Source organism: Oryzias melastigma, linkage group LG23, assembly GCF_002922805.2.
Source record: "Oryzias melastigma strain HK-1 linkage group LG23, ASM292280v2, whole genome shotgun sequence".
Taxonomy (NCBI): Eukaryota; Metazoa; Chordata; class Actinopteri; order Beloniformes; family Adrianichthyidae; genus Oryzias; species Oryzias melastigma.
Window position 1 is genome coordinate 10,838,283 of NC_050534.1, and position 24,890 is coordinate 10,863,172.

General features: G+C 42.4%; 2 protein-coding genes across 13 annotated transcripts in view; both read left to right on the forward strand.

The window, feature by feature from the left end:
- znf800b (zinc finger protein 800b) overlaps positions 1-6,973 on the forward strand; it is a 29,285-nt gene extending 22,312 nt beyond the window's left edge. For both annotated transcript variants that reach the window (XM_024289335.2, XM_024289328.2), the window contains exons 5-11: positions 168-348; positions 426-585; positions 1,437-1,599; positions 2,861-3,219; positions 3,291-4,433; positions 5,254-5,366; positions 5,471-6,973. In XM_024289335.2, the coding sequence (XP_024145103.1) occupies positions 168-348; positions 426-585; positions 1,437-1,599; positions 2,861-3,219; positions 3,291-4,433; positions 5,254-5,355 (2,108 nt within the window). In that variant the 3' untranslated portion in view covers positions 5,356-5,366; positions 5,471-6,973. The remainder of the gene's footprint in view (positions 1-167; positions 349-425; positions 586-1,436; positions 1,600-2,860; positions 3,220-3,290; positions 4,434-5,253; positions 5,367-5,470) is intronic.
- A 2,209-nt stretch (positions 6,974-9,182) lies between these two features.
- The window catches only part of grm8a (glutamate receptor, metabotropic 8a), a 349,513-nt gene continuing 333,805 nt past the window's right edge, over positions 9,183-24,890 (forward strand). The window contains exons 1-3 of one of the 11 annotated variants that reach the window (XM_036210215.1): positions 9,195-9,315; positions 17,764-17,881; positions 18,095-18,863. In XM_036210215.1, coding sequence (XP_036066108.1) covers positions 18,321-18,863 — 543 coding nt within the window. In that variant the 5' untranslated portion in view covers positions 9,195-9,315; positions 17,764-17,881; positions 18,095-18,320. Of the gene's footprint in view, positions 9,316-9,931; positions 11,989-17,763; positions 18,864-24,890 lie in introns of those variants that run through there. The other 10 variants (XM_036210209.1, XM_036210214.1, XM_036210216.1 and 7 more) reach the window with 10 other exon arrangements.

The following is a 24,890-nucleotide window of genomic DNA, read 5'->3' on the forward strand; positions in this document are numbered from 1 at the left end:
CCCTAACTAAAATGTACCGCTTCTCATTTTGAGTCTTGTGAGCTTATTTTTGCAAGATTTTTTTTGACTGGTCTGAAGTCTCATCAAAACAAAATCAATCAATTAAAATGATCATTTCTTGTTAAATTCTTTCTCTACAGCAGTAGTAAAGTTCTGTGTCCTCACAGGTTCGCCGGGCGATGACAGACACAGTGTGGCCATAAAAGACATGCTGGACGTCCGATACCCCAGAGTGGAGCGGTCGGAGTGCGTGGTCCGGCTGGAGCCCATTCAGACCACCACCAAGGCCGTGTATCAGTACCTCACCACGGAGGAGGAGCTGGCCAGATATCCATCACACACAACCAGGTATGTCGACGTTCTAACTGTAGACTCAAGGACACAATTCAGTACTTCTGAAGACTTTCTTTCTGTTTTCTGGGCAGTGCCAGAGAGAGTCCGGTAGCTTGGGAGGGCGAGGCGACAGAAGGCGCTGACAGCAACCCGACCAACCAGCTTAGTGGACAAGAGAATCTCGGCAGCGCAACAGAGGAGGAGGCCAAAGAGGAGCAGCAGCAACCAGAAGACGAAGGCTCCAACAGTGGAGTGAGTTCTGAAGAGGGATCCAACACAGCAGAACCTTTAGATCAGTGGTCCCTGACACCCAGAACGTATCCAGCTACCGGTGCATGGAGAAAAAAAAATAAAAAAACAACCTACATTTTTGCTTCAAAAGAAGGTTTTATTTTGAAAAGCTGCTGGATTCTCTCCAACACATCCCACATTCTCTCATTCTTGGTGCATGTCAAGTCACTCTGTGCTGAAATCCATTCACTATTTTCTTAAAGCAGATCTGATTGCTAATCTGAAACCTCCAAAGTTAACAAAACCAAACATATTTGGAAAGTTTCTTTTCACAGAAAAGAGCCAGAGAGGAAATAGCAGAACATTTTCCTTCAAAATAAAAGAAAGCTGCATTTAACAGAAGAATTACCAGGAGAATTTACTCCAAAGACCATAATATTAATGCATAATATTCAGTAACCAACTGCCTAGTGTTACGATGATGTTGCTAATAAAGGTGTGGATTCACGTTTATGATCATATTTAGAAATTGGTGAGGTTTTTTTTTAAACATTTTTTGTTCATTTGTCACAGCTTAAAAAAGTCAGACGAGGCGGAAGTTGGCATCTGATTTTTTAGCTTCTTCTTTGACAGTTATAAGTTAAAAGAAAAATCTCTTATGGCATTTTGATGGTTCCTAAGCAAAATCTGGTGTAAGTTTAAAGCAGATGCAGATATCAAACAGAGGATGAAGATAAACTTTAACCTCAAAAGTTAAAGGGAAAATAGAAGCTAAAGATCAGACGCTCACTTCAGCCTCGGACAGACTGACATTAAATCCCTCTGTGGTCCGATTTAGACGACCGTCCTTCTTTCCCTCTGTCTTTACGCAGGTCGAAGACGTAACCATCTCCTGTTGTCTTTGCGGACAAGACTTCAACTCTCGCCGCAGCATCAGGCGCCACTGCCGCAAAATGCACCAGACGAAGCTGGAGGAGCTCAGAAAGTACACAGAGACTCGGACGGTTCCTACGAGTCTGCTCTCCATGGTAAAAGGTGAGAGTTTTCACAGCACATTCATACAGAATGTTAACATTTACCAAGATTTTTTTTTATATTTTTGTTATAACATGACACAAAATCTGAATTTCTCCCCTTAGAAGTCCCAATCCAATCACTCTGACCTATTTTAAAAGTGTTCCCAGTGGCCTTTTAATTATAATTATGTATATATTATATATATATATATATATATCCTGGTCACAACACATGAAATAAAGAAATACTTTTAATATATTTGCCCTCCATTATTAACCCTTTGACACCAGAGCTCCAGTGTTAATGTTCTTTGATTTATTTTAACTTTTCAACCGTTGATGTGATCAATGTAATTCCAGGTGATTCTGAAGTATGGCGTTTTTATAAGTCAAAACTCCACGCAGAAATAAGACATCTCCATGCACGTATCAAGGCAGAGAGTTTACCTGTTTTAAGTCTCTTTATTTTGACCAACCAGCAATCTCACTCTCGGCCTTGTGCATTCAATGAGCTCCAGACATTAGCGGACCCAACCGCTATTCAGCCGAATTCATTCTGCTAAATAGTTTTTTTTATTTTTATACCATCCGCAGCAAAACAAAGCAGTTTGTCAGAATTTTTTTTGACACAATTAGATCAATCAAATATAATTCACTAACAAATCAAAACATAGACTAAAAAATAACTTTTGTAGAATGTTTTCCTCTGTTTTTGTTGTTAACCACAAAATAAAAGATTAAAACAGGTAAAGTCTCAGTGTGGGAAAGGAAGAGAGGGACGCTATAGTATATTCTTCATTATCTCATTATCACGAGAAAAATAATATTTTGTTTTCTTGTCATAATGAGACAGTGGGTTTTATTATCACAATATTTTTTTGTTTTTCTTGTGATAATGAGATGGTGGAGCACATTATCACGGGAAAATGAATTTTGTTTTCTTGTCGTGATAATGAGATAGTTGATAACATTGCCACGGGAAAATTAGTTTTGTTTTCTCGTGATAACGAGACCCACTTTCTCGTTATCACGAGAAAACATTTTTCCCCTCATGATAATGAGATGGTGGATCTCATTATCACGAGAAAATGGTAAAAAAAATTACTAGTAGGACTGGCCATTTTCAGCTTCCGTAGAAAAATGCCAAAAACACAATTTATATTTGAGTCTTTTATTTTTAACTTTCAAATAATTCTCCGCTGTTTAGAGGATAAAGAATTTTAACGCTTTTTATTTTTTTTACTGTCGAAAGTAAACAAAGATTCTCGTTTGTGTTGGAGGTCGACAAAGAACCCTCAGCACACCGACTGGAAAGTCCTGCCCAGTGTGCCTCAAAAGCTTTGCAACCAAAGCCAACACCCGGCGCCACTTTGATGAGGTTCACCGAGGCCTGCGGCGGGACTCCATCACGCCCGCCGTCGCCCTGCGGCCCGGTCAGCCCTTCCCCTTGGAAACCACGCCTCCGAGGAAGAGCAACAGCTCGTCGCCGACGCGGAGCCAAAAGTCCACGCCCGTGAGCTCCAAATCCACGACTTCAACGCCGAACCCAAGCAAGCCTCAGAGCCAGCCGTCGGCGCCCGCTCAGGCCGGGACGGGCTCCTGCCGCTGCACGGTCTGCAAGAGGAACTACAGCTCTCAGGTGAGTTTGTCCACCGACCGGTTAGCTTTAGCCTCCTGCAGACGCTGACGTTCCTGTCTGTGTTTCATCAGCTCATGTTGAAGAGACACATTCGTATAGTTCACAAGACCTACAACATGAAGAGCGACCGCGTCACGGCGAGGCAGACTCCCACACCTCCAAACCCTGCCAGCACCAGTGTGAGCCCCAGCGACAACCCTGCGGTGAAGGAGGAAGTTGTGGAGCGGTCCGATGAGGAGCAGGAGGAAGAGGACTCCGACAGCAGTCCGGCGCCTTCTCCTAGTGACAGCACGGGCACAGCTAAAGGAGGTTTGGCTAATCCACCGAAAGAAGAGAAGGAAGAAGAAGAAGAAGAAGAGGAGGAGGAGGAAGAGGAAGAGGAGGAGCAGCCACCAAGTCCTAAGGCGGCAGCAGCAGCACCACCGTCTGCTTCCCGTGCGGATCATGGCACCACCGGGAGCGTGGCTACTAAAATTTCCAAACTGTCGGTGGGTTTTGACTTGGAGCAGCTCTTCTGCAAACTCTGCAAACGGCAGTTCAGCTCCCGCCAGAACCTGACCAAGCACATCGAGCTCCACACCGACGGCAACGACATCTTCATCAAGTTCTACCGCTGTCCGCTCTGCCGCTACGAGTCCCGCCGCAAGCGGGACGTCCTGCGCCACGTGACCGTCGTCCACAAGAAGTCCTCCACGTACCTGGCTAAGATCATGCCCAAACTGGAGAGCAGGGCGGTGAAGCGGCTCGCCGAGGTCGTCCTCAGCAGCTCTAACAAGAGGACGAGCACCAACGATAAGGAGGAGGTGAACGGGCGCCCCGCCTCACTCTCCTCCACGCCGTCGTCCCCCATCGCCACCCGAAAGCAGGAGTCCTCCACTCCCGTCCCAGCTACCTCACCCGGCTCCTCGCTCGCCCCTATCACCCGGAAGCAGCAGGAGCTGTCTGCGGCGGCGAGCGCCAGCGCGTCTCCTCCCGTCACCCGCAAACAAGAGAGGCTGCAGCACCGCCCCGTCAGCCCGCCCCTCACCCGCCGCAGCGAGAAGCACTCGCAGCAGCGGAACGCCGCCTCCGCCACGCTGGTCAGCAGCCAGACCCCCAACACCCGCAGGCACGAGTCCGGCTCCGACAGCAGGGCGTCCTCCACCGAGGTCAAAGTGACGAAAAACTTCTCCCTGCACGCGTGTGATCAGTGTGGGCGGGCCTTCGCCAAGAAGGTACGAAGGATTTCACAGTGAAGACCTGAGACATCAGATTAGGAAGTTTTATTAACCTTTTTTTAATCTTTGGTGTGATTGAGAGCATTAATAGTTACTTTAAATGTTGAATCATTGAAAAACTTTATTTAAAAGTCTATTCTGGACGACAAGGATACAGATTTTTAAAGATATGTAATTAGTGGTCTCATTTGATCAATTAATCGTAACCTGTAATTAATTAATCGAATTCATTGATTTTAATCGCAATTTTTTAACCTAACAATTGTTATTAAAAAACTGGCAATGCTGGCAAGACAATATTTACTTAAATATTTATGAGCGTCCTTCAGCGTCTGTCCTTTTGTTTTCCCCCTAAACTCCCAACCACTAGTTGGCAGCATACGAGTTTCTTTGAGCAACTAAACAACAAAACAACAACAAGATCTCACCAGATCCACCTTATGTTAAATGTTCAGTCAGTCTCGTGTTTTTGTTAAAGACGTGTTCATTTCAGGTAGATTTTTTTACTTTTACTCTTAAAAGAAAAAGGGAAAAATTGTTTTGGTACAGATATATCGCGATACGTATCGTATCATGAGACATTTATTTTGGATATCCACAGCAATGAAACTCTCATGATGAACATATTTTTCTTTATTCATTTTTGTTGCTGCCAAAACCATTCATAGTCAAAGTAATTCAAAGTCGTGAGACATTTGTAAAAAATCTGATTAAAAAATTCACATTTCTAAGGATTTTTTGTATAAATTCAGATTTACTGACATATGAATCATTTTAGATGATGTTTATCCAAACGTACTCTCCTTTTTCCCTTCAGCTTTACTTGGAATCTCACAAGCGAAGTCATCGGAACGCGGCGGTGGCGGCAGCCAGCAGGAGGAAAGGTGTCAGCACCCGCTCCAAGTCCCTGATGTGGTGAAGCCCACCCGGGTACGACCGTTTTTAAACTCTTAGTTTCTAAATCTTCAGAATTTAGAAATATTGTTTATAGTTTTTTTTTATTAATATTTTTTATTAATGATTTTTCTTCTCAGATGGAAGACTCAAACCACTAAAGGAGCAAATGAAGACTCGACTAGAAAAAAAAGAGGATTCTGGGAAAAGGTCGACAAACAGGAAGTGGTGGAAGTAGAGAAGTGACGCACACTTACTGCACAATTAAACTGTCGGAAACAAACTGTAAAAACTGTAGTTTTTCCATGAAATCAGGCAGACGAGGACCCACAGCCACCGGAGTGACGGGAAGACTCCCCCCTGCTGGATTAACTGTGTAATTACATGCTAGGAGACGGACACAAACACGTTTGCTGCTGCCTTTTGTGTGTGAATGTGTGTGAGAATGGGTGAAGAATTTCCACAAAATACAACTTTTTTGTGTTTTCTTCCTAGAAAACTTCAGTTTTTCTCTACAAATCTTAAAAAACAAACTCTTTTACAGAAACATCCAAAATGAACACATTTTCCTGCACTGTATTGAATCAATTAGCAAAAGTTTTGTAATTTGTTTCATTTAAAAATACTAGTTTTATTGAATTACATCTTTTTAATTGAGTAAACTATCAACTAAAAAAATTAATTTGAGGAAAATAATTATTTTAAATGTAACAAATGACAGAACTTTTATTAATTGATCCACTATTTTCCATGGGACACACATTCAGTTGAGTGTTTACATACTATTTGCTTTTATTTTTAATTTTTGTACTTACTCTCCTCGGGTCATTAAATTTACCGTTTAAGGAGTGTTTAAAGATTTGAACAGATTTTTGGAAAAGTCGAACATGAACGTTGGATTTTACCCTTCAACCGTCGCCCTCGCCTGCGTCCTCAGTGCCTGAATCCCAGCTGTGGTCCAAGCCGACGGAATCAGACGTCTGCTTCCTCTTACGTTTACACGAACCTCTCTGCTACTAAAAGTGAAGAAAACAAAACACTGGAGCTTATTTAAAATGAACTGTTGGGGAACTCCTGCATCAGTTCTGCTTAGAATTTATTTTCTTTACATATTCTATGGGTTGAAAAGCCTTCAGGTAGTCGTTGAAAACACTGGTGACTGAAAGCTGGAAGGAAGACCAAATGTAGGAACGCCAGGAATGAAAATAGAATAAAGACGAAGACCAAACTTTATTTTTTTTAACAGCAAATGCTTGTGCAAAAAGGTCTTGACTACTTATACTGTACATATGATCTCATCCTGCGCGGATGCTGAGAGAGATAGTTCTGATAATCACTCCTAATATTATTATCCACACGTGTTGGTTGACTGAATGCTTCAAAATAAGTTTGTTGAAAATCTTGGGGCAGATTTTTTTGTTGTTGTTGTTGTTCATCCTTTAGTTGTGTATTTATTCTTTTACTTTGAAGGACAGCTTTTTGTTAAGTTAAACCTCAAAAGGCTTTTTAGATGTTTGTTTTTTACTCTTTAGTTCTAATGTTTGAAGCTCGCTCTGTAGAAAACTTCAGAAGAGTTAGAAAAGCCTTTCAGATGTCCCAAGAATGTTCAAACCAAACACTTAATAAAAACATAAGACTTTAAACTTTGCTTAATTGTCTTTTGTTCACAGTTTTTTCATTAGATTTGACTTTTTCCCCTCTGTAAGCTCTGATGAAGACTGACACAACCTAAAGACTTCAACAAGAGACCGCCGGTCAAGTGCAGAGTCAGCCTACAGAGGCTCAATAGTGTAGACACCATAAAATCAGAGTGAAATGAAGATGTGGCAGGCTAGTCCATTTTTTCCAAAACTTACTTTCTGCACGGATGGTGTCTTGTGGCATTTCCTCCCAGATCTGTGTGAGGGCATCCCTGAGCTGTTGTACAGTCTGAAGAGAAACCTGGCGGCGCCTAATGGACCCAAACATAATGTCCCAGAGATGTTCTATTGGGTTTAAGTCAGAGGATGGTGAAGGCTATTCACTTGTTTCAATTCCTTCATCCTCCAAGTACTGCCTGCATACTCTTGCCTGCATTGTCGTGAATTATGAGGAAACCAGGACCTACTGCACCAGCGTAGGGTCTGACAATGGGTTCAAGGATTTCATCTGGATACCTTATGGCAGTCAGAGCACCATTTCCTAGGCAGTAGAGGTCTGTGCGTCCCTCCATGGATATGCCTCCCCAGACCATCACTGACCCACCACCAAACCTGTCATGTTGAACCACGTTGCAGGCAGCATAACGTTCTCCTTGTCTTCTCCAGACTCTTTCACGTCTATCACAGGTGCTCAGGGTGAACCTGCTCTCGTCTGTGAAAAGTACAGGGCGCCAGTGGTGGACTTGCCAATTCTGGTGTTCTTGAGCAAATGCCAGTGGAGCTCCACGGTGCTGGGCAGTGAGCACAGGGCCCACTACAGGACGTGGGGCCCTCAGGCCACCTTCATGAAGTCTGTTCCTGATTGTTTGGGTAGAGACATTCACACCAGTGGCCCTCTGGAGGTCATTCTGTAGGGCACGAGCAGTGCTCAGCCTGTTCCGCCTTGCACAAAGGAGCAGGTATGGGTCCTGCTGAGGGGTTGAGGACCTTCTACGGCCCTGTCCAGCTCTCCCAGAATAACCACCAGTCTCCTGAAATCTCCTCCATGTTCTGGAGATTGTGCTGGGAGACACATTAAACCTTCTTGCTGCAGCACGTGTGGATGTGCCATCCTGGAGAAGTTGGACAACCTGTTCAACTTCTGTAGGGTTAAGGAATCTCCTCATACTGCCAGTAGAGTAAATTACTCAAGCCAAAATCAGCACGAGTGGAAAACCAGCCAAAAAAGATCAAGAGGGAGAAACTTGAAATGACCTCCACATGTAACACTAGTCCTGTTTGGAGGGTTTTCTAATTATTGCCACTGAAGTGCACCTGTTGTTAATTCATGAACACCAATACAGCTGAAATTGATTAAAGAGGCCCTCAGCTGCTCAACCAACCAGAAAATTATCAGACAGGTTTAATTCAATTCATGCCAGGCCCAATAAAATAAGAGTTCCTTTAATTTTGTGAGCAGTATATATTTTAGTAACAAAGATCAGTTTTCAGAATCCAAATTCTTCACATACCTTTATGGCTTCTCCCTACCCCTCTGATTGCATTGGTGCCTGAGATGTGTTTTTTTTTTTAAGGGTAACACATAGGGACTCCAGACTGTATCCCTCCCCCACAAGTGTTCCGCTCCATGGTGTTCCATGGAGGAGAAACCCATTTCTCTCCATGGGTGTGCTTTAAAGTACAGAAGTTTACATTTAAATGTAAGTAACGACTTTTTGCTTTAGCGTGACTTTTAAAGTTATAAAACCGATGTTGTTATGTAGACTTTTTTAGCATTGACACCTATGTGCTAATGTCAGTGTTGGTTTATGATATGGGCGACGTGGGCAGTTGCCCAGGGCGCCATTTTCCCGCCGAAAAATGATTCAGTATTTCTTTTCTGTAATATGAAGAGCGGACCACGTCTGTTCTCGTCATCTGAAGGTGAATGTAACTGTCAAACAGCGCCATCTGCTGGCCGACGCTCAAACTGGCGCCCTCCTCTCCTTTCAGTACAGTACGCTGTGGACCATACCAAGTCAAAAAGCGCGAGGGGGGAGGGAGGTAATTGGGCGAATTTTTCAGTCTAACACTCATCTCAAGCTCAAATTACTTTTAAATTAAACCGCATTACTTCATCACACCAAATTAAGGCTTACATTCATAATAATTGTCTTTTTAAAATTCCAATCTCTCAAACAAACTATCACAAGAATTGGTATAGTCCGAAGCTGAGCTGATGCGATGCTAAGCGGTCGTTGTTTTCAGAGGATGCTAACTTGATCAATAGTGCAATAAAATGAAAAGGATAAAACCAATGTAGAAAAAGAAGAAAGATGACCAAGAGAAACGTGAAAAGGACAAAGGTATGAGATAGAACATTGTTAAACTTATTATTTACGCCTAACCAACTTTATTAAACGTGTACAATAATATATAAAAAGTTAGGCTAAGGCTAATGTTAGCCTATACTTTTAATGTTTAGTTCATCCAAACTATATTTGTGCATTAAGCTAATTAAATACAATGTAATATTTGGTCATATCCAACTAATTTAAGGTAATTTATTTACTCAAAAATAGCATAACAGGAAAGAATGTCTTGTCATCACGTTATTTAGATCATATTCAGTTTATTCTCAGTATTATTTAGTTGTGGCTCTTCAGTTTGTTGCATTAAAAAACTTCAATCCCCTCTACTTTGATATATTTAGTAAAAATGTTCCATTATTCTATTCATATTAAGCTCTTCCAAATTATATGTGGCAATCGTTTTAGTTCCTACAGAGAGAAGTAGACCAAGTTTATAGTGTATTTTGTAGGTTGTTTTCCATTTTTAAACATTAATTAAACACATGTGTAATGATGTGATGTTTTCCTTATAAGAGTTATTACTTTTTTTCATCTAAGTCCTATAAGGTTTGACAAGCTTCTTGTAATACTTTTTATGATGGTATTTTTTTTAATATTTGAATATATGAATAATGATTATAAATCTCAGCTGGAGGGCTAAATGTAGGGGTAGGGAGAAACAACAGGGCAAGAAATCAGATTTCTTCTAATTCTTTTTTTTTTTCTAACAAAGATCAAACAGAATTACTTAATTATTTTTTTAGCAAAGATCAAACCCTATTTTTTTAAATTATTTAGTGACAACGATCAGTTTTTTTAAAAATTATAACAAAGATCAAACTATATATTTTTTGATTTTGTAACTAAGTAGAGACAAGATAAAAATGTCCAGATCCAAAACACAAGCAGCAAAGACAACATTCCAATAAAGGTCAAATATGACAACACAAGAAACCCTTTTTCAAAACTTTCCATAGCAATTTTAAAGAAAAATAAACTAATATTACTATACTAAACTAGTATTATATGTGAGAAAAATGCATATTTTAATCCACTATAACCTATAAAAAGATCAGTTTTTCCTCATAAACTGGACATTTCAGATTAATTGGTTAATTGGTTCATTTTGGTGTATTTAAAGCAAGTTCAGCAATAAAAACAAAGAAAAAAAAACAAGAAAATATACAGAAATATCAAATCTAGTCAAGATTTTAATTCAGAAATTGATTAGAAACTAGAGAAAATAAAGTAAAATTATATTAATATTATGGAAATTATATTTTTCCCCATCGTGAATAAACTTTTTTTTTATTATAAAACTATATTTTATAATAATTAAATATAATGATTATAGTTTGATTAACTCCTTGAAAGGGAGTTGTGGAAGAAGTCAAAAGATTTTATCCCACCCTGATTATCTTTTACTCAATTTAATTTGATGCATATTATTTATCAAGTACCATAAATACTTGAATCTTATATATGAAACATGATGTACATTTTTTATTAATGAATAGTTGTAATCTCAGTACATCATCTCTCAAATTCTCCCCAAAATTCCAAAGCCGGTAAATGCTGCAACTTCCCCCCTTTGGCCGCTAGATGGAGCCCTCGCACCGCCCTTCTCCAGCTCCTCCGGACGAGAACCTCCAGATTGAACATGTTGCGCAAATCTTCCAGCATTGTCACCACCGGAGCACTCCCGGATCGGTTCCGATTGCTTGTTTTCTGACTCCACGTAGCTTATCAAATGATCACACAGCAGATGGGATGCGCTACATTTGATTGGATTCCCTCCACGGCGCAGGGGGTTTGGTGGGGGGGATCAATGGATTGAAGTTGGGGGGGCAATTAAAGAGTGTGCAGCTATTCTAAGACTTATGAATATGTTGAAATCACCAGAAGCCATCGATCAGTAATAAAGTTGATTGAATGGGCGGAGCGCCGCCGCAATTAGAGGATGATTTGGGGGCTGGCGGATGTGGCGCGACGCCGCCGACGTACGCGCGCGCGTCGTAGCGGCGGCGGAGGAGTCGTGCGCCTGTCTCTCAGCACCCACGACCCGCGCAAGTCGGCGCCGAGTGTGTGCATGCGCATGCAGTTCCAGCCAACTTGGAAAGGGGGGGATTAATGCGCAAAGGCGAGGATGGAACCACACCAGGTGCGTTTTTTTATTTTTATTTTTTTACTTCCCATTATTATTGATTGATCATTTTTTTTACAGCGTCCTCCCTCTTTTTCCATCCTCCTCCTTCTTCAGAGATTCAGTCACCCATGCAGTGTCCGTTTAAACACGCGCGGAGTTAATAGTTGTTCTTTTTGCGCGTAAAAGCGGCTCCGCTGGTCACGACTGAGCACTTTTCCCTTCCTCCTTCCTGATTTATCCCATCTTTTTGTTCATTTAATTTTTATTTTTTATTTTAAAAATGGTAAATTTGGTTTTGGTGTGGGGCTGAACCTGCTCCTCTCCGCAAGGGAGGCAGAAAGGCAGGCAGGAAGGAAGGAAGTTGCCCGGGGCGGACAGGGGACCCCCCGAGGACTCTGCGGGGTGGGTGGAGGAGAAGGAGAAGGAGAAGAAGGAGGAGAGGTTTGCACATTTGCGGGAGGAATTTCCTTGGATGCTCTGTTGATCCCTCCGTGGGTGTTGCTTTGCGCCATCGGAGGTGTTTTTGCGCATGGAGAGTTGAGGTGAGTGAACTCCTAGAATGAGTTCAGGAAAGCAAAATTGAGGTTTTCCCTGATATATTCTTCATTTCATCTATTTTTTTCTTCTTCTCTGGCGGATGTCACTGCGTTAATTGGGAGGAAACGCGCACACTGCCGCGCTCATGGACTGACTGACTGACTGAGAGCCTATAGGCTGCATAATGAGCTCACACGCCTCGACTTTGATCTCATCCTGGAACCTGTGGGGTGTCTTTCATATCTGCGTCCTCATCTCCCTCTCCACTCCAGCCTCTCAGCGCTGGAATCTCAAATCCTGGCGGCAAAATTCTTGATAAATCCCGATTGTTTTGGGGGTTTTTTTTGGAGAAGGAGGAACTCCTGGATGAGTGGATGATGATGATGGAGGCAGAAAAGCGATCATTTTCTGAGCAGCACACTCCCCTGAGAGAAAGAGGTTTAAATTTAAAAGAAAGACTGGCTTAGTAGAAGCAGTTCTCGCCTTGACAGCTACAAGTAAGTGTAAATTAAAGAATGATGGAGCAGCTGAAGCTCTTTTGGGGGTTTTATCCAAAGTAGGTGTGTGTGTGTCCTCCTCCTCCTCTTCTTCCTCCTCCTTCTTTCCACTTGGGAGGAAATCTGCTTTTGTAAATCATCACAAGGACTCTCAAGGGTCCCGATCAGAGGAGGTGATGAAGATCAGGTGTTTCCAGCCTAAAATGGACTCCGATCATCTTCTATTTGAAATCTTGATGTTTTAGCCTCCAAAAAGGCCAATTTAAGCTTCATTCAACCGAAAAAGTGTCCCCAACTTCTTCCCCTTAACCACATTTCACATTCTTCTAAAGAATCGTCTCTCTTTTCAACTTTTCTAACACAGCTGTGACGTTTTCATCACTGGGGGGCCCTAATTAACGGCTCCGATCCGAAAGGGGGCAAAAAAAAGTGTTGAATAAACAATGTTGCAGTGAGAAGAATGTGGTGTTGGCAGATGAGTCAGAACCGGCTAACCTATATAAAGCAGAGGTTTTAATCATGGCGCTGTTTCGCCTGCATTTGACCTCATTCCAGTTAGAGCGCGGAGAAAGTGATGAGCTAATTGGGACAGAATCCAGTGATGTTCATTGAGAGCTTCGCCCTTTCGGACCGGGCCGGAACGAGTCAGGAAAAACTTGTAAAGTATGTCATTAATTGAAGTAAAAATGGTGTTTTGGTCCAGCAGGAAGAGATGACTCAGATCTGTTTATCCTCTTTGACTGAGGTTGGTCCAAAAAATGTTAATTTTCTTGAAAAATTAATTTTAGTTTTCACATTTCCTCTAAAAAACTAAACGTATTTGAATGTAAAACGACTTTTTTAAACAAATAATGATGCAAACGTTGACATTTCTTGATAAAAGGACAAATTTCTATACTAAAAATGAGCTAAAACCAGTTTTTGTCTTCTAAAAAGACACAAAATACTTTTAATTCTTGGATTTGATTAGTTAATATAAAATACAATTTCATTACTAATTAATCAACCTAGCCCTTTATGTTTCAGTTACTCAGTTACATTTATTACTTCATAAATTGTCCTTTTAAAGCTGCGTTCACCTTCAGCAATGCAGTTCAAGTGACCATTTTCAATAAAAAGTCGACGTTTTAGGTCTCCACGTTCAAACTCTCATGTTCTACGCAAGTTTTCAGGCTTTACGTACAAAACGAGCGGCCATTGAACAAATGTTGAACTTTGACCAATCAGGGACTTGGATTTGGTAGTGATGTAATTCATGGAAGTGCCAACTGTTTGAAGATTGTTACCGGCTGAAATTACTCGACACAAAATCTTTCATATATTGGACTAGAGCTGTGAAAGAAAAAGTCTGTAGCAAGATTTGTGAAATTTGTACCGCTACAATATCTCGCACCAGGCCTCTGACAACAGTAGGTGGCAGTCATGAGCTAGTAAACAGTAGAAAAAGAAGAAGCCCCTTCCTGCGTGTACAGTGTGAACACAATGGTTATGTCTGATTGCTTCCAAAATCGAGTGCATTAGAAATTTCCCAGAAGTCTTTGCAAAAACTAGCATACATCGAAGCATTGCAGTCACACAATTTTTGCGAAAAAAACAAGTTTTTAAATGTATTTTTTTTTAAATAAACCATCCACATTTTTATCATCAGAACACAGTGGAGTCACAAATATGTTTGTATTGATTCCATTTTTACTTCATGAAATCTGTGAATCATTTCTTTCATTAGGAAAATGAAAGAAAAGTCATGAGCATGATGCCCGAATTGATTTTAAAAACCAGGGCTTTAGATAGTCCCGCACTATGTAGTTTTTTAGTAGTTTGGGATCAGGGTGGGAATTTGCTAAATTCAAGAATGCATGTTTAGCAGGTTCAAAAACAGTGAATGTAGCATGATGATAGATTTTCCTCACCAAACTTTACTGGACTAGATATAAAAGCACAATGTTTTTTCTATAACAAGACGAGAAGAGAAAAAACTCAAAATTGACTTTAACATTTGGAAAAAATTTAACTTTTGTGTGAGCTCTTATAATCGGGACAATAAATTCTTATAAGTAATTATTTTACTCGTTTCAATGCTGACTGTGTAAGAGAACTGGACAGAGTGACCCCTCCCCACTGGTTCCAAACAGGAAGTACCTGCTGGTTCCAAGAAGCCAAAAACTCATAGACTACTAGTGAGAAATAGACTATTCTTGAAATAATTTTAGCATGTTCTTGCTAATCCATGGAAGTATGTGGTCTAACGTCTGAAACGTTTGCAGATTTTGAGTAGTCTGCTTTGAAGTGCGAGGGGTGTGGACTTCCAACAAGCTCACTCCTGATTGGTGGGAATAATTGCCAAAAAACTCAAGCTGACTCGAGTCAAAAACTGGTTATCGATGACGTCTGGCTCCAATATCGCAAAAAACTGGCAACGAATTCACTTCCTATTGAATCTAGAAGTAAACCATTTTCCCTCCCTCAGTCCAGATCTCATATACAGTCTTCTCATCTTCCTCGTCTCCATGTGACCGTCCAGTCTTCATCTCCAAAACATCTAACTTAAGTCGACCCTATGATTTTTGCTCTTAAACAAGAACTTCAACATGTTCCACCGTTGGCAGACGTCCTCTTCAGTTCAGAATTTGACTGCGGTTATAAATATGAATCCTGGCACTCTGTGGGTTTAGCAGCTTATTTATTTTTTATTTTGGGTTTCCTCATCTGGTTCGTTGAGTGCTTCTGTCTGCTGATATTCAGGTGGGCGGTTTTTATTTAGTAACACCTACATTAGCGCCGTGACTCAAGGCTTTGCAGCAAGCGAGACAATCAGTGTTAAGCACTAGCAGACAGACACACGTAATTCATCCTGGGCCGGGCTTTTTTCCTCCATATGATGGAGAAGGTTATCGCCCAACGAGATATCATCCAGATTTAAGGGAATTAGATCTGAACAGATAACCTTGTGCGTGGTTTCATTCACAAAAACCCACCACAGAGACGTCTGCCCTCTCCACTCTGTGTGTGAGCTAATGAGTAAGCTTGTTCCCTAACCTCCTGCGTAACATCCGGATCAAACTCGCCAGTTTATTTGGGTTAAATAATCAATTTCCTGAGGAAAGATAAGGAGAGCTAACTAATGGACTTGCAAAGGAGACCTGAGCTTGTGTGCAGTTACGTAAGCAGGTGTTTCAGTTTGTTCTAGAACTGGTAGAAAAATAGGTGAACGTATATAAAGTTATGTATATTCTTACTTCTACGTTCACGTCGCCATCGGTAACACCAGTTCAAGAAAGCACTTCCTATGTCAGACCAATGTTTATGTAAATGCAAATTTTGGGCTATGCAAAACTTTGGAAATCTCTGCACTTTTCTGCCATTGTTTTTGAGCTTTATATACAAAACACCATTGAACACCTGTTGAAAGTTAAACCAGGTCAAACTTTGACCAATCAGGGACTTAGATTTAGTGGTGATGTATGGATAGGATCCGAAACTCCCAACCAACACCAAGTCTTTCATGTATTGAAATCGAGCTATGAATAATAAAAAAAAAGGCCTGGAGCAAGATTCGTGAGATTAGCACTGCCTCAAAATTTTGGATCAAGCCTCTTCCAACTGTACGTGGCGCTAGTAAATAGTAGCATTCCGATGTGAATCTGTCGAACACAGGGAAAAACGGCGGGCATGTGACAAGTTCAAAAACACGCTAGGAGCGATGTAGGATTCATTGTTTTCCCCAAGAACACGTTGGCAGTTATAAAACCGATGTTATGTTTTTCCGAGTACTAGCAGCTACATGCTAACACTAGCAGCCACGCACTAACACTAGCAGCTACTTGCTAACACTAGCATTTATGCGCTAATGCACTAATAGCATCTTTGCGTTAATAGTAGCAGCTTCGCGCTAACGCTAGCATCTATGCGCTAATTCTAGCAGCTAGATTCTATTGCTAGCAGCTATGCGCTAAAGCTCACAGATAAATTCTAACGCTAGCAGCTACACGCTGACGCAGGGGTCGCCAACCTTATTCCTCGAGGGCTACCGCCCATCTTGTTTTGGAGCTAACCCTGCTTCAGTAAATACTGATTAGCGATAAATAAGAAATTGGTCTGATTTAATCCAGCGGTGGATTGATTGATGATTGTTTCTGATGGACTGAACACATCTGATCCAGATGAGCAGCAATTACTGAAGTAGGGTTAGCTACAAGACAAGCATTAGCCCTCGAGGAACAGGGCTGGTGACTCCTGCGTTAATGCTAGCATCTACGCACTAATGTTAGGAGCTATGCGCTAATGCTAGCAGCTACGGGCTAATGGTAGCAGCTGTGTGCTAGCAGCTATGCGCAAATGCTAGCAGCTATGTCCTAACATTAGCAGCTACACGCTAACGCTAGCTGACCAGTGACTATTGATGACATCATCAAATAGGAGTGTCATTCAAATTCGAAGACACTATATTTCCATGACTCTTCATGAGGAGGGCTAAATGTAGTGGAAGGGAGAAGCCGTAAGGGTTGGGTGAAGAATTTGGATTCGGCCTAACATTTAAATGTTCACTTTTGTGCGTCAGAGCACGCCCATGTGAAGAAATACGTTTTTCCTTCGCGCCACAAGCACAACGCAGATCCCCCCACGGGCGTAGGGATAGCCAGCTCTACTTTCGGACACCACTACAGCTTCAACTTTGAGCAAGAGGGAGGAGCCAGAGGGAAGCAATTCAGATTCAGCTTTTGATACATTAGCAGGCAAGGCGGGAATCAAACAAGCGACTTTTCGATTTAAGGTCAACTGCTCTACCACTGGTCTATATTTATTTTAGCCTTCAGTTTTTACAACATGTATTAGCCTAACCTCACCTCCCCCAATCCTCTAATTTGGAGATCGGGGGAGGGGAATGAGGAGATAAATTCCTGTGGGCCCCGGCTAATGAAAGCACATTAGCATGTGTGCTATGTAAAAACAGAAGCAATTTCAGAACCAAACCGAATTATTGCAGCGTTCTAAAGTCTAGTTGCTGAACACAAGGTCATTCCAGCCCGTGAAAGGGGAACATTTAGCAACTTTAGTGTCGGGAAATGGCGTTCAACAACAACAACAACAACTCCACCTGTTGGTATGCGAAGTGCCGAGCACGCGTGGAGGACAACACAACCAACGTGTTCACCTCTTTCTTTTCTCCTCCGTCTCCCTCAAACTGCCCCTCTTTTTTCTTGTCTTCCTTCCCTTCTTTTTCTCGCCTTCTCTCCTCCATCTGTCCCCTCCCCCCTCGCCTCCTCTCCCCGGTCGCCTCTGCAGCAGGTAGTGGACTGAAAAGCTCGGGGAGCTCGCCCCCGAGGTTCTCGGCTGTCATCCTGGCAGCTGCTTCTCTTGTCGATCTGCCAGGAGTGGAGAGTGTGCGGATGAGTGTGTGGAGGTGATTACAAACCGCCAGACTTTGGGTTTTGTATCGTGGAGCGGAATTGCTAATTTTGACTCAAGTGTGCGATGGAACCGTGCTGCCTTTTTTTTTTATTTTTTTTTTAGGGTTCCACATGTTTGTGAGTTAGTTGAGTTGACAGATTAGGTTGAGTTGACAGATCGCTGCGTGATCTGGCACTTACACGTCTTGTCTGTCTCCCTTCAACAGGCTCTGCTGAGGATGTGACTTGTGGATTTCATGCCCCCTCCCTTGCCGGATCTCCTGCTGCTCCTCTTTCTGCACATATTTGCTGGAATATGGCTCACTGGTGTGGCTCGGCTGACTCCACACTTGGGGCCTTTTACCGCTTCCTCGTTGACCAGTAGTCCCACATTCCTACTCTTGCGTAACTTTTAAATTTCCTTGAGGATTTCTGTCAACGTCTTCTACGATAATGGAACCCCGGTGGATCCCGGCCTTCTACCAGCAACCTCCTTCGGTTATTTTCCTGCTCATAGTGACTTCGTGCACCTGGCTTCTTCCTGTCACCTCCCCGGAGCGCGTGCTCCCGGACCCCCAGGGGGCGCCGGAGTACGCTCACTCCATCCGCTTGGATGGGGACATCATCCTCGGCGGATTGTTTCCGGTGCACTCTCGGGGAGACCGAGGCACTCCCTGTGGAGAGCTAAAAAAGGAAAAGGGCATCCATCGCTTGGAGGCCATGATGTTTGCCATCGACCTGATCAACAAGGACCCTGAACTGCTCCCCAATATCACCCTCGGGGCCCGGATTTTGGACACGTGCTCGAGGGACACGTACGCCTTGGAGCAGTCGCTGACGTTTGTCCAAGCCTTGATAGAGAGGGACGGCTCGGACGTCCGCTGCGCCAATGGAGATCCTCCCATCTTCACCAAGCCGGATAAAATCGTGGGGGTGATTGGAGCTGCGGCCAGCTCCGTGTCCATCATGGTAGCAAACATCCTGCGCCTGTTCAAGGTGAGACTCACTTTCGTTCTTTGCTTCACTTTGAAGGAAGAGTTTATGCGGCGGGCTGCCTCGGCTGGCGCCCAGCGGCTGACTTAGAACTGGTGCGGACCAGGAGTATCCGACTGTTTAATTATCTGTCTTAGGACACTGTCCTAAGACAGATGTTCTGACTTATGGAAAAGAAAATGTGTCGAGTGGTGTTTGGTAAGAAAGGCCTTTGCCGTGTGGTTTCTATGATCTTTTGCTTGTACCAATCAAATGAAAATGGCAGATGAGCTTTCGCTATATTTGGTCTTCTGTCAACAGGCTTGTCACTAGCTGCAAACATCCTGTTTTTGAGCTGTTCTGTTGCCTGTGAGGACACCTCTTTGTGCCTCCCCAATGCATGTGTGGGTTCCGTGAAGCATAAGAGCTGGCGTGGGATCGATTTCCTTGGTGCTGCTGATGTTCATGTGGGGATGGGTACTGTTTGGATTTTATCCACTGCCAAACCAGTAACTTTTGAAATGGTTCCAGTGCTTCAAAAGGGAAAAAATATACTACTTTTTTTCTTAAAACACCTAAAGTCCCACTCGGATCATCTTTGATCTATTGTAAAAGTGTCCCCTGTGGTCTAATAGTTATGATTCTGCTTTTTGTTGTGCCGTTTTCTAGCATACACTACAAATTAGATTAGGTTGGATTAGACAAGAAACGGTTTATTTCAAGAAAAAAAAATCATGTGCAATACAATCAGTGATCAGAAGTTTTTGTCCATAAAGATATGTCAAATAGCCAGACATTAAGAGATGGACCACCTGAAAGGGAGTGGGAGGAAGTGAACTTATATAATCCCACCCCGGCTCTACCTAACCATTTCCTTTACGTATATTATCATTATCCAGTTCGTAATGTAAGATCAGATATTTATATCCAACATAGTTTTGGGTTATTAGGAATCCTCAAGTAACAATAAATCCCATGGAGGTCTTCGATGGCTCTTTTCAGGTAGGCAACTTCAGGGGAGTCTTATTTTTCTTTGCAGAAGAAGCAGTTACTACTTTTTTGCAGTATTTCTGGGATATTTCAAGATTAAAATCAAAGCTGGGGAGAGCTTGGAAGATGTCTGGTTCTGACCAGGAACCGGAAAAAAAAAATCACCTCTGAGTTGTGGGCATTTGCGCAAACTAAACCCGCCCAATTTTCTTTATATGTGTCCTTTATTATCATAAAAACACCAAAAACATAATTTCCATCAGAGTGTGACAAAGTGGGGTGACAAAAAGAAAGGTTTTTCCTTCATTCAGACAGTCGTCAGTGCACGTCTGCATTTCAGTTTTCACACCCATCAAAGTAACCCATATTTTACCGCTCATCGCCATGAGGATGTGACGATTTTCAGAGTGTTGCACACGTCACTTTTATCCATCAGGTCCCTGATAGTCACAAATATAACTGCCACTGTGCGATGGGGAGGTATTGGCAAAATCTTTAAGATTTCATAGTGCCCCCCTGATTTTTTTGAAAGTCGTAGGTGGGGTAATGAATGTAGACGGCGGCAGTCAGGTGGTCGTCAGACATTATATATCCCCGAGCTACCTGGCATCTGGGGGTTGGTGGCACTTGATATGGATGACTGCCATCTGGAGAACATCGTCCAATCAGAGCTGCTCCCGGTCAGTGAATCTGGTGCCATCGACTTGTGGTCGCCCAGCTATGGTCCGATTTCACAATGGCATCATCCCCGCTTGTCATTGGATTGCCAACACGTAACCTCGAAATGATCTCGGATGGCTACTGACTCATGTCAACTATTAGAGACGTAAAATTTGACTTTTTTCTTGAAACTTCCGCGACCATCTGCCAAAATTTGCTGAAAAATTTGCTGTACAGTGGCATTCTGGGATGTATGACAGTAGCCTGAAATTGAATCTTTTGGTGTCAAATAGCCAAACTCTCACTCGCTTTGCCCTCTGCATTTTGACTAAAGCTCCGCCCATCCTTCAAGTCCCCACCCATTCCTATATAAGCCCACCCACAATCACTAGAGATAATTGGCTAGAATTGTGCAGCGAAACTAAAAAGAATAAAAGCGATTGACTTGTTGCAAACGAAGCACCAAAATCTGTGTTATTATATAGTACTGCTATTACCGTATACTTCACTACGATACCAACTGGGCACTAAGTTTCGGTACCGATCGCTGTGTTCATGTTCTTCCTGAATCTCTCGCATCTCCAGCCGAGAGCTACCTGAGCAATAGCATCGTGAAATACCAGTAGTGATTTCACACCTATAGGATGCATTCTGGGGGATTTTTGGGGGTGTTTATGTGCGCGAGCTTTGTTAGCCCGCTTCTAAACGCAGATGTTAACAAGCAGCTTGGGCTTTGAATGGAGGCTTTGCATATTAAGCAACAACAACAAACTAAACGTGATTTATTCCAGGATCTGTCACAGCAACAGCACTCGAACAGAGCGCTTTTCTGCTTCCGAGCCGCCTCCCTCTCATTTGCCTAATACGATTTAGAGCCTCGCGTGCGTCGGCAGGCACGTTCCCGCTTTCCCCGACGCGTGTCAGCATTGTTTGTCCGGCGATAATTTGTACGCGGGGGTCGTTTAAAGCGGCACATCTGTGCGGGATGAGTGTCGGTGTGTGTCAACCCACAGGCCTGCGGTCGTGCCGCTGCACGCCGCGCGGCTGTGTCTTTTTCCTGCATGGTTTAACATGAATAATGCACGGCGAGTCTGAAAATAGTACAGAGGCCGAGCGCGCACACAAACATGCTTCAAGATAACATATGTCTTTTAAAATGGGCTAATCCGACAGTGCCAGTCACAGCCAGTCGCCCACTCGACACGAGGGGGGCCAAGAAGCAAATGCAGCAGAGGGGGGGTGGTGGCGGTATGTGTGTGTCTTCCTAATGCACCAACACACGCAAGAAAATCAAACAACCGTTTGTGGGATTTTACATTTTTTTCCCTGTGTTTTGCAGCAGAGGGAGCCCCTTGCTGACAATCACAGCCGAGTGAAATCAAGCGCTTGTTTCTTTTCCTTCTCAGTCCTCTTTTGAAGATTATCGTTCTGCACTGTGGGACGATACGGCGCGGGGAGAGCGGCTGACAAAAGACATAATGAGACGGAACTTCGGTAATCCTCGGCGGGAGCAGTTGCAGAGGAAATTCCAAGAGAGTTTAGCTGATAAAACAGCTGAAAACGGGTATCTTAGCTAAATATTTGTAGGTTTACCACTAAACACAGGGTTGAGGGGATGGAATTGGTAGTTTCTTTTTGGCAAATGCAACTTTTTAGTGGTTTGTGATGTCATCAAACAACACACTCTCACTCCCAACTCGTCATATACTGTATTAATGGTGTAACGGATTACAAAACTCACAGTTCAGATCATTTTTCGGATCTATAAAGTAAAAGAGACAACAGGAAAAAACAATAAGATAAAAGCCTAAAGTTACATTTTTTTAAAAAGCTTTAAAACACACATTTGAGAAAACATATAAAGTACTTCAAAGCATAAATATACACTCATACATCTTTGAACTTTAAACAAAAATGTAAAAACATGTAGTTTCTGATTACATTTATATGTCTGGAGACCAAATCTCCAGAAAATGAGAGAAAAGAGTGTTTAATATGCAATTCCAAGGGGGGGGATCCGCGGTACACGTGTGATCCGAACCGTGGCTAATGATCCATACAGATCACGGATTATCCATGATCCATTACACCCTTTTATTGTATGTAGTTAGGGTCCTCTATGCGTCACTTTTTGACATTTTGGGTGTCCCCAACTTGTCGGTACCAGATGCAGAAAAGGGTTAGGGTACCAGTCCGCGAAGGGTCGGGGACCCCTGATTAGCATATGAGTTTTTTCCCTGTCTGTGTCCCGGTACCAAGCGGCCCTCGGACTGGTACCAGTTCATGGCCTGGAGGTTAGGGACCCTTAATTTAATAGGAACAACCAGTATGTCAAAAAAGTTGGGGACACCCAAAACGTGAAAAAGTGACGCGTAGGGGGGCCCGAACCGTACGTCCATACAGTATATGAGGAGTTGGGAGTCAGAATGTGTTGCCTCAGGGCATCATCTCCAAGGAAACTGTGAGATTTGATAGAAGTTGATGCACGCCGTTTGTTAGATTACACACACCAAGTAAAACTGAAATCCATCTGATCAGTAAAATGAACATTACCAAAAAAGTATTGCAGTTTAAGATACTGGTGATTCAAACTTCACATCGATGCACAATGAAGTAAATCATTAAAGATCCATTCCAATCAAAAAAGGGTTTTTAACATGTTCTTAAGATGAGGTAAAACACTCAATGTAATGTTGACAAATATTGTTTAATACATTTGTTAAGCTTGTAAGCAGTTTATTAATATGGCCTGTGTAGTATGTTAAAAAAAATAATTCGGCTTATTGTGCTAATAATGTCTTACTAACCCTCTATTTACTCATTAATGTTAGTTAATGTATGAATAAAGCTTGTTAAGGAATCTTATCATAAACTGTTACCGAATTTCTGATACTGGAGGACATAAATGATAAAAATTAAGCTTTAAATTGGATTTCTTGGTATTTCTTTGTTCAAATCGCTGTGAATCAGGAGCAGACAAAAACTACTGGATAGGTCACTTTCAGCATTGGGGAAGGGAAGGGGGGTGGTCTCTCCGACAAATAAGATCTACTGTCATTCTGCAGAAACTATGTCTCTGAAAATGACACGCTTTTTATTTATTTAATTTAGGCTAATAACGGTTGAACCCGTTTCTGCCACTATGGAGTCACAAAAACCTCCTGCTGGAGGAAGCCGGCGCTTCCTGTATGGAGCTTCCATTCTCCAAATCCAGTTGAATTAATTGTCTTAGAGAACACCTTCCTAAAATAATACATCCGATTGAACTTTTCAAGAAAAAATGATTTTTTTTTTTTTCTAATTTATGAAAAATAATTTAGTGGTATATCCGACTTTGCTCATCATTTTGATTGAGAGTTTTTAATACCAGCTCAAAAAAATGTGCCTTCATGTTTTGAATCTCACCTTTTATTTCTGCTTCTCTTTAACGGTTCTGCCTCCAAAAAGGAAGCTGCGATTTACAATTTCTTCAAATAACGGCAGAACAGGAAAGATGCTCCCCCTGCAGGTTTATCAGGGGAAAACCTGCGACATCTCTGCTTTTGGTTCCTGTTCTCTTCCTCTACTAGCAACAACAATCTGACAGGAGGTTATTTCTGTTCCGTCTCATAATCCATCTTTATTTTCTCCTCCTTAACACCCTGCATGAACTGACAGCTTCACACTGATTACGTGTGTGTACTTGGATGGTAATTACAGCCGCATCTTTGGCAAACTTGCGCCTCTCCCAAACAGCCCGAAGAATAACCTTATTTGCTACTAAAAGAAATTACTCGTTAGAGGTAGGAGAAAAAAAACCTAAGAATACACACACACAAACACAGGATGTGAGGGAAATTGTGTTTCATTCAACATGCTAGAAGCCTTCACGTCAGCGCGAGGTTTATCCGGCCACCTGCGTGCGGCTTTTGTCAGCAGTTACCAGGAATTTTGGCGACGGAGTGAAAGGCGCGTTTCACTCGGTGACACTCACACGCTGCGTGTCAGAAGCTGAAAATGAAATCCAATTCATAAATTGATAAGTAGTGGCCATCCCCTGGCGAGAGCAAATGGAAGGACTTGGCCTCGGGAGTTTGAGGAAAACACTGCCCCCACACATGTACACACACACCCACGCGCTTATTCAATCAGCAAAAGAATCGAGCTCTACTTAAGACTTTTACACAAATACTGGCTACACACTGAGATATTTCCTCTGTGAGTCGAGTTTTTTTTTTTTTTCCTGTTGTGATTATTCAAAAGCATCTACATCATCTCGTACCTGCTGAATTTCAGTACAAATCAGGGGGTTTTGTAACTACGTTTAAGAAATATGTGAGGAAAACAAAATTACACTGCAGAAGGAGGTAGCCTAAAAAGAGGAAAAGAACACTGATCTTAAGAAGAAAATCACTAGAAAGT